At 31.6% G+C, this 10,926-nt stretch overlaps 1 protein-coding gene across 1 annotated transcript in view; it reads right to left on the bottom strand.

The window, feature by feature from the left end:
• Window positions 1-269: 269 nt before the first annotated feature.
• The window catches only part of uggt1 (UDP-glucose glycoprotein glucosyltransferase 1), a 234,292-nt gene continuing 223,635 nt past the window's right edge, over window positions 270-10,926 (bottom strand). The window contains 3 exon segments of the mRNA XM_051921917.1: window positions 270-6,409; window positions 7,856-8,024; window positions 8,268-8,384. Coding sequence (XP_051777877.1) covers window positions 6,384-6,409; window positions 7,856-8,024; window positions 8,268-8,384 — 312 coding nt within the window. The 3' untranslated portion in view covers window positions 270-6,383.

The raw sequence follows: 10,926 nt of genomic DNA, 5'->3' as shown, positions 1-10,926 counted from the left end.
TTCTGTGTACTGATAGGAACGGCTAGGCTGAGTTTCCCTGAACATTCAATATGACGTCTGGTAATGTACACATTTGACATAATAACATACCAGAAATTTTTGAAACAGCCAGCAAGTCTGTCTGTATAAATAGTAAGACATTTTATAAGTTTTTTTTTATTGCAAATCATTAATCATCCACAGATAACATTACATAAAGTCAAAAAAATACCAAGAATAGTATTAAATTACCCATTTCCCCCATATACAAATACAATGCACATTTTGTAAAAGTTTTTTCCTTAATTACAAGAAAGATGATGTCTAAAACAAGACATCAACTTCAATAATTATTGGACAATCTGAATTGCAATGGAGATCATGACAATTATACAGAAGCAAAGGTGGAATTAAGATTACTTAACAAAATAAAGAATAAAATAGAGAATACAAAAAAACACATTAAAAAAGCACAATAAACTCGCAATCTGAAATACAAAAATAAACCATCATGTAATTGTATTATGCCTCTGAATCTCATTATGAAACCACAAAATAAAAAAAAGAATTTAGTTTAATATAGGCAACTTATGAGAAAAGAACAACTTGGCTAACAAATAGTAAAACAACATTCTGGTCTTTTAGACAGGCTTGAGCAGAACACAACATTTTTAATTCAGCCAAGATGCAAACCAACTATTTTGCACTAATTATACTTTACTTTAGATAAAATTCATTTGGTTTCTAGAAGAAAACTATTGCAAACAAATCATTTTATATTGTAATTGAGTATTTACTAAAATGAATGAATGAATAGGTTTGTGATCCAGATCTTGTACGTGTCCATCAGAAAAGCATGCCCAATGTACATCAAAATGACATCTACCGTCATGTACAATGTTCACTGTAATGCTAACTGGGCTTCTCTGACAGCTAAACCACTATATATATATATGTGTGTGTGTGTGTGTGTGTTTGTGTGTGTATGCCAGTATGTTAACAAAGCTGGTATGTTAATGATTGTATATTCCAAATGTTACACTTAATGTCTTTTTAAATAGAAAATCAAAAAACATTCACTTTCAGTCCTTCATTTGTTAATTACTAAATATTTAGGTAAATTTTCAGTTGTCTCAGCACCAACATACAAGTTGTTTATGCCTCCATTTTGTCACCTTGATCAGCTTTATAAGAGGCCTAGTACGTTTAAAGTGTATATGAAAAGTCTGAACTTCTGTAGTACAGATGGAGCATAAATTGAATTTTCAACTGTAGTAGCAATCTTTTTACAGTGGCTTATACTGTAGGTATGCATCTTTATTATATTTATCCTTATGTATTGGGTAGTAGGTGCCTGGTTTCTTAAAATTCTTAACATATCAGATGACTTGGAAATCGTGACTTAATCATGTAAGTAGGGCATGTTTACATTTTTATCATAAAAGTGTAATTAATTCTGCCTAAATTCGTAATAAGTATAGTTTGCCCTCCGATTCAGGGGGGGACTAGATCCAAGACCCAAAATTCGTGGATGCTCAAGTCCCTTTTTACAGTTAAATGCCATAGTATTTGCATATGACCTGCACACATCCTCCCGTATATTTTATGTCATCTCTAGATTACTTATAATACCTAATACAATGTACTGTATATGCTATGTGAATAGTTCTTATACTTTACTGTTTAAGGAATAAAAAATAACATTTTTTTTCTAGTTGAGAGATAGCATTTTATGTTCACTCTTAGCCTCTGATGGATCACTTAATGCTTTTTAGGAGCCATACAAAGGGTGCACACAACATAATACCAAAGGCCTCACAGCAACTTACAGTTGTGATTGTCACCTAAACAGCATGAGTGTGTCCCTGTCAATAATAATGGGCTTGTCAATTAAAAGTTTAACATTTAAATTACAGAGTACTAATTACTTAGAGGCAGTCTTGTGTGTGTCCAAGCTGTTTCTAGTCTACAGAGGTTTTCACTCATGCATACAATTGTATCAATAACCTTACCTAAATTTAAAGTCAATGCCCTGGCCAGATATCTGCGGGCTGATGAACAAAATCACTTTCATTGGCTATGGGCCAATACAACAGTTTAAGAATGTCTGATTTTAGTTTAACTTTTTAGTTAGTGATTGTTTAGTCTTGTTTTTTGTAGTGTTTTTATTTTCAGGAATATGTGTATGTCTTTTGTGTTTTGTTTAACGGCTAAAGTACGACGGAAAATGTAAAGATGGAAACCATTTCCCATGTTGGCGATTGGTAGTACTCAGAAGCTGAGGTAGGAAAAAATTAGCAAGATAAAGCTTTTCTTTAATAAAAGTGATGATTGCCAGAAAACATAGTCGATCATCTACAGAGTAGTGCAAGAGTGCTTCATGTAAGCTGACTTATCCAACTGATGAGCAGTATGGTGACATAGTAATTGGCTGCCATATAGGAGTTGTAAGTTTACTTTTATTCAATTCCTATTGCAGGAATCTACAGCAGGATATGCCTACAGATCTCTTCATTGTCATGGATTCAGAATAGTGCTCAGCACACAGCAAATTGAAGATTTGTTATTTGGAACTTTTTGGATTTTTTTTTTCCCTTAATATTTTCAGTCCACTGTTGATTGAATGTGCAGATGAGGAACCCACAGATATGGAAGCCTGACTATATATTGTTCTCAAAAAAGATTTTATAATAATTTGTAGGTAAATTGTAACAGATGGCCTTTCCATAAATTTTTTTTTGTCAATGGATTCTAGACTATTTATTGTAGGAAATTATAATAACAAAATCAGTTGAATGTAAATGTCTTACTTTTCACCGCTCTTCATAAAATCAATAAATGTGCTTCCCTTATTTAATAAACATTTACTATAAAACTGACTGAAGAAAAAAGAAAGCAAAAAATCTACAAGTAATTAAGGATAGTTTACTTTGAAAGCCTGGAATTTGCCTCTAATCAAGACAGCAGCTTGAAGTGAAAAGTTGTGATCAGTCAGGCTGTAAGAGTGCAGACTTTATCACCCATATTAGAGTCTTAAAAGGATAATGTACAGTAAGAAAACTACATTGGAAAATAAAGTCTAAAACTGGGAGTCAGCTACATTTATCCTTATGCCACTTAAATTCATCAATAACATTAACACAGCATGAGTTAAAATACTAAATCCCATTCAAAAAATACATATCTCTAACATGAATATACGTTTTAGAAAGAGTGGCTACAGAAAGTAAAGAAAAAAATTAACTGTGTGATTTAAAAAAAATCACTTATAAAAGGACAGGAAATATCACTGGATAAATCAATGTTTTTTTTATGTATTTATAACAAAACAAAAGGATTTTGTAACAAAAATAAAAAGGATGTTTTCAGATTATCTCAAGAACTTCAAAGTACTTTATAAACACTAATTTTTAGACTAGGCTGCCAAATTAATAACAGAATTCAAAAAGAAATGCATTTTAATTTATATGTTTTAGTATTAAATATATATCAAAAAAGGCACTTACAAACCTGCTATTATGTGCAACTAATCTGTAAAATGTTACGCACTGCATCCTTTGCAGAAGAGATATTTACAGAGAAGAAATATACTTTACATAAGCTGTTTATTTACGTACTGTGAGCAGTGTGTGCATTTTCTACTTTTAACAGGAATCCATTATATTTCTGGTTCATGATTTTGTTGATGGGAGAAGGATATACACAAAAAAGCAGCTTTTAAGTTAACCTGAGTTAAACATTTGATTTTCAAGGACGAGCAAAATGGAATACTCAGTCAGTCAAAAGTTAAAATCACTACCCAAAACTCGGATTCTAAGTAGAATTTGTTAAGGTTATTCAGAGCCAATCATATTCTTTATTTCTGAAAGGTTCTGCTGCAGTAAAGAGGACGTTTCACCAAAATGGATTAGGGTAAAGCAAGCTAAGAACTGAATACTCTTCTATGATATACAGTACCTGAAAACAATGTTGGTGGCAAAAAACTGAAGTAACACTGTCAATGTGCTATAAAATATTATATATTGTAAATCTTTATTATATTCTTTTAAAAGGTTATTTTTATTATATTTTATTTCAATATAAATCATACTTAATTTCAATGCAGTAGAATTCAATTTCATTATTTTGCATTCGGCTCTTAAATTATGTATATGGACATGGTGAAGCAATAATGTATGTACTGTGTTTCATATATAGTGTGGTTAAAACATGCACTGTTACTAACAGAAGACATAAATATTAACTTAAAGAAATTAAAATTCAGCAATTAACCAATTGCTGACAGCTAAATGCTGAACATTCTTTCACCTGTGCCAAAGATATTTAATAAGGTAACAAAATTGGATTCATCCTTCATCACTAAATATCTTAGCACTCCAGCATCTATGAACATATACCATTCAATGTCTCAAAAAACACAAAACTGTAACAAAAATCAGTTTAACTTTTACATAAAAGTTGTACCAATTCTGCAACACCCTGAGTTTTTAAAATGATGACAAATAAAACTCAAAAAGTGACACCTATGTGACTGATTAATTTAAACACATGATGATTTTCAGGAGAACTGTAATTTGAACAACTAAGAATTCTCTAAAGCAGCAGCAGAAACCTTTTGCTAGATACAAATTTTAAAAAGCAATTTTATTTTTTGTTGTATTGTACTTGTACATTTTGATTCATGGCAGTTTATTAAATAAAACTAAATTTCATATTCCAGTGGGTTAAATTTAACAACTTACTTCATATACAGTCTGTCCATTTAGACTACAATATTATATTCATTTCAATTTAAGTCTATACTACAGATTTTAAACAAAATGATTAACGGTCATTCATGTAATAAAATAATTCAAATCTAAACTGAGACTGCACTAATAGTCGGAATAATTTTTGAATAAAGATATAAAGATTGCAGAAGTGTTTTGATGCTGCATATAAAAAGCAATTCATATCCAGTTTACCTAAAGACATGATAAGCTGGGCAAAACAGGCCATAGAAATACTTAGTAACAGTCTTATAGATCAGACCTAGACAAACTAAACTATGACATTAGAAACTTGTTTTTGAGAAGTGATAATTATAACAAGAACCAATTTAAATCAACCATTTAATTGAAAAAACCATAAGGGTACCACTCTGTAAACACAATGCAAACTTGTCTATTTTTACGTAATGTGCAGGCTCCTATTTTTAGAAATATATAATTTCATTTCATTCTTTCGACTCCATGTTGTATTACTTATACTACTTATGTAAAACAATACAGAAGCAAACTAAATGACTGTTTAGTGAGGCATAATAATAAATGTTTCCTTCCAAAAAAGGCTGAGTAGAACCAATCAACGCCAAATTTATTTGCTGATAGATTCATCAACTACTGTAAATGGATGAAAAAAACAGACCTACTGCTTAATTAATCTAAGTAGAAATATGTATCTGTTGTAGCCTGGGTGGTAAATATGGAATTTACCCTTTCCATAATGTTCACTGTTTAAACTGAACAGCTGACTGTCTGATACCACTTCATAGTAAACAAACGGGGATTCAATATGTGTTGCAAAATTTCACATTCAGGGTTTTTTTGTAGGAAGATTTTATGACTCGTATATGTACTAGAATGGAACATTATATTAAAGAAAACAAAAACTAAAACAAAAATATTAACATGCTGGTAGAAAAACACCTAGCACATCTGTGTAAATTATTGGATACAGCATTTTACAACACAGTGTTGAATATACTGTGTGTCAGCTTAAGGAAACTACGACAGAATAAACACTGTAAAAATAAATTAAGTCAACAATATGGTGGTAAAGTCGTCAAAAATGTGAGGGCATTGTTTAAAATATGAAGAAAAAAACACCAATCAATCTATATTTAATACAGTGTATTTTTTGCATTAATTTTACAGTTCAAAATCAGGTTCACAAAAGGATGGATGTTCATCATAATTTATTTTATCAAAGAAACCAGTCCACTACTCATAGGTCAGAGATGCTTCATTTTTAAAATATGGCGTCAAAATAGTATGGGAATTAATTTACAAAATAGATGACCAATGGACGGTTTTAAAAGTACAATCAAGAGAAAGTTTATTTTTTTAAATTATGATCTAATATCCCATGATATTGGTTAAAATGGAATGAGGGAAATCTATCCTTGTTTTTGATTTAAACAAGTTTGACATTTCATTACAGGATTTAATGTGTTTTCACTTAGTTTTGCTGTTTTGAACTTTCTCTCAAAATGCATGGGATGGCTGTACACAAAAGCAAAAAAAAATTGTAATGAGTTCTTCAGCAGGTCTTGCATAATTGCATTCAATGAGACAGTCTTCACATAAAAAGAAAACAACTCTTTCAACAGAGTTAGACTTATTCTTGATGCCAGCATGCATGGGTTATAATTCAATGTGCCCATTATAATCTGAAAAGCCAAAAGGAAAGACAAATTAGAGTCTCACGATGAAAAACACCTATATATACACTTCTTCTGATTTAGAGTGATTAATTAATACAGTAATGAAGTCAAATCCCAATCATCATCCCAATCAATAAATTCAATTCAGATACAGAAGGTAGGAAACTATGCTAGAAGCAGCAGGTGCAAGGCAGGATCCAGCCCTAAATACAGAACTAATCCATTACAAGACATACCCACATACACACTTGAGCTCAAACTTATACACTTATAATTTTGAATAACTAATAAACGTAGCACTCATGTTCTTCAGAGTGTGTAAAGTAAATAAAGTATAATAATAAAGTATCAGGAAAAAAACTCACGTAGACATGGGGAGACAACAAAAGCTATACATGGATAACAAGTGTGGTATTTTGGAATCATTATGTTGGATCCATAAAACAGCAGCAGCATTAACCACTGCATCACTCTGCTGCCTCGTATATAAAGAATCATAAAAAATTACTAAACTGGTTATGCATTATTGTAAATCTGTAAGAACATGGATACATATTCACAGAGTATTATACAAACTAGCTACTAATATATTTTTAGTATGAATTTATTGAAACGTGTTCAGTATAATTAGAACTGCTGCTAGTTTAGCTGGCTTAACTTCTGACCTGAACAAAACAGGCAGGTATTACATACAAACTGTTAAATGTGTAACAATAAATCCAACCATTCTTTATCAACGTACATAATCTTGGGCATGTTTACAAAGTACCAAAGCTTGAAATGGCAATAAAACGTTGCCAAAGATGTGTGCTGATCTGTGCCTATAAATCTAACAAGCATTTATTCAGGCCAAAAATATAAAAGCACAAAGTTGGATTGGACCTTGTGAAGGAACACAGTGATAAAAACAAAAGTTAATAATTCTGCACAGATTCAGACCTGGAATATGGTCTTTATATAGTGGTGAATACTACCATCCTGATTATCCAGTACTGAAATTAAGAGCTAAAACACAAGACTCTTCCTTGAACTTGTTTATACTGCTTAAGTCATTTAAACAAATGCAACAAACACTAGGAAATTTTCTCCCTAGATATTAATATTTAAATTCACAGAAAAGACCAACACAGTGTCTTTTTATGCTGCCTTTGAAGAATGACATCATCACTACTGATCTGCAATTAATTACTAAATTTGTGTTAACTACTCTTATGTATCCATTCTGTCTATTTGATACTCTGCTTTGTTGGTTTTATTACGATGCCACAATTTCCAGTGCAGCAGACCAATACATGTTTATCATAACATGTATTCATTGACACCACATATTTTTGCACATGGTCAGTAATAAAAAGGCAGGAACTAAGTGGAACATTCAGCTCTAACACATTTGCTATAACTAATTTTATTGTTCTATTTTTTTTAAAAATATACTGTAGAGACAATACAAACCTGGCTTTCTCCTTTTGGCAGGATCATGGGTGAGTGGAATTGAACCCTTTTCTTTCATTTCTACAAAAGTATTGTATAATTGTTTGACCTCTTGGTCATAATCTGTCCACTCAGAGACAATTCTTACAGCTGCCTGTAGCTTGGGTTCTTTGGTCTGTGGGTTATTACACTGCAAAATACCATGAGAAGACACAACATGAAACACATTTTTTTAAGGAAAGGCAACTTGATTTCAGGGATTACAAAAATACTAAAAGACTGTATTTTGTTGCTCTTTAGTATTATGAGTATCAACTGATGTACTGTATGTCTATAGGTCTGATTAATGCCAAAGATGTACCTGTAACGTCAAATAAATAACTTGAAATATAACAATATAGTCATGATTAATTACATATAGTAAAAAACATACCAAATCAATAGTCTTTGCATGTTTCTTAGAGGAGTCATCACACCACGTTTCACACCACAACCACTCCTGTGGCAGAGATTTAATAGGAACTTGATGGATCATATTATTGGGTAAATCCTGTAAAGGAAATATAAATATTGCTCATGTTGTTTTAAAAATATACTTTAGGCAAATTATTAAAATGGTCTTAAGATACCCAATAAGACAATTTTTATTCATACATTAATTTAATACATATTGCAGATGTTCTACAACACTAAATAAAAATACTTATATACAGCACATGCTACAACTCCAAGAGTTTTGCGTTTATCATCATTAATGACATATCCTATTTTTAAGCATTTCATTTTAAATAATTCTTTTTTTCTTCTACTTGTATTGCTTCTTTTTAATATTTATCTTATTATTTCAGCTATATTAACTTTTTAACTTATTTATGAGATATTATATAGCGTATCTGCAATGCTAGTATGTACAATGTTAAAGGTATTCATGTTTATCGTCGTCATTAACATTTATTAGATATCTTATTTAACTTGATTTTCAGCAGTTAACTATTTATAAAAGCATGATAGTGCTTTCTGACAAATTAGTATTACATATTATTTTTGTCTTGCTTTCCACATCCAAATTCCTACATAAAGGCCCCTCTATGTAAAAAGCAGGGAGACTTCTGCATCATGCTGCCTCACCTTCATAGCCATAAACTCCAATTTGCAAATTATGCAAGCAGTGTATGCATGTATGTTTTATTAAAAAACATGACACTAGGTTACTTTACTTGCAAACAATACTGATTGTTAGATTTCTAAACTAGTACATTTTAAATGAAGTTTAAAAAGCTGAGCTAATCCTGCATTTTCCATTATTGGACAATTTTTACTATCTATAGATGCAACACATGGTGTGTCACAAATGGCCATTTCCATTGTTGTGTTTGTTTAAAAGTCATTGTCAACAGTTTACTGTATATCAGATTTAATGTTTTTCTTTGATTAATTTTTTTGCTCCTTGTATTAGGGCCTTAAAGTCAGATGAACAGCCATGACTGTGGAATTTTCATGTTGATGATACTATGAAATATGACTAATTCATATTATAATATATTAATTAAAATTTATAACTATATTTGTGTGTATGTCTGTATTTAATGTTGTGTCCAAGTTTCCAAAGGACCATTTTGTGGTTTATCTATACAATGTGCTGTATGTTGTCCTTGAGGCCCTATTTGATTTCAACAAGGAATGTCTCAACTAGTTCCTTCCTCTTTCATTGTATCATTTGTGGTCTGAGGATTATATTTGGTTGTGGGTTCCCGTTTATGGCACTTTCAACAATTTGTGTTGGATACTTGTGTTGAGTTATGTTTATTTTATTTTTATTATTTTTTCTTTTAGCATACTGTCCCTAGTGGTTTTGATGTTCCAGAAACAACTAACTTTCAAAATCCACATATTTTAAATGCATGTTTGTAATGGTTTGCTAAAATATTTTTTTTAACATTAAACTTTTAATAACTACATTCTGCTCGATCCTCTTTAGAATGACATGGCAGTCTGGAGGAAGTGGCTATAATGTTGTTTGAGAACTCCAGCTCCAAAGGATAAATGAAGTTTAAATTTCCTTTAATAACTTTTGTTCAATTCTGTGGTAATATGGCAATTATGCTTAGCCATGTTGTATATCAAAGACACATAACCAAAAAGTTTACCATTAAAAGCTTAATGTTTCTTTTGGAAATCATTGAAGTAAATGCTCACACTAGACTGAGCAAGCAAACACCCAACAAAAAATTAGAAGGTGGAGAAATAGTGCACAGCCTGAACATTGTCATTTTTTGTGTATGTTCTTTTGGTTCTTTTTTATAACATTTCCTTAGGTGAATATTTTTTCTGTTTTCAGGTTTGGGCTCTTTTGAGCCATTAATGAAAAGACAGAAGATAGGTAAGAGACGTGCACTACAACTGAAGTGAAAAAAATGTCTTGCTATTACATAGCACTATGTTAAAGCAGGTTTCAAATCTTTTCTTTTAGAGGAAATGTCAGCCTCCCTATTTCAACATCCAGCACAGGGCATTGATGAGCAGATAGGACACATTATTTTATAAACTTCCATAAGAAAGATAAATTACATTTGGTTGAAGCTGGCTTAAAATTCCTTATTATATAGTGAATCTATACTAATAAAAGGCAAAGCCCTCACTGACTGACTGACTCATCACTAATTCTCCAACTTCCCGTGTAGGTGGAAGGCTGAAATTTGGCAGGCTCATTCCTTACAGCTTACTTACAAAAGTTAGGCAGGTTTCATTTCGAAATTCAAAGCGTAACGGTCATAACTGGAACCTCTTTTTTGTCCATATACTGTAATGGACTGCAGCTCGCTGGCCGTGGGAGGCGGAGTTGCGTATCGCGTCATCACGCCTCCCACGTAATCACGTGAACTAAAAACAAGGAACAGCCACAAAGAGCGCTAAAGAAAACATTCATTACACAATTGAGAAGGCAGCGAAACAATAAGAAGCAAGCTAGTGACTTACTGAACACAGCACGAGTGACCACTTCGATGAATCAAACCTCTTCAAAAAACACATTACACAATTGATAAGGTACGAAAAGAATATGAAGCGACTGATGCATACAGGCATAAATTAAG

Source organism: Erpetoichthys calabaricus, chromosome 2 (assembly GCF_900747795.2).
Source record: "Erpetoichthys calabaricus chromosome 2, fErpCal1.3, whole genome shotgun sequence".
Classification (NCBI taxonomy): Eukaryota; Metazoa; Chordata; class Cladistia; order Polypteriformes; family Polypteridae; genus Erpetoichthys; species Erpetoichthys calabaricus.
The sequence above is the reverse complement of the archived record's forward strand: the minus strand, read 5'-3'. Positions and strand labels throughout refer to the sequence as shown.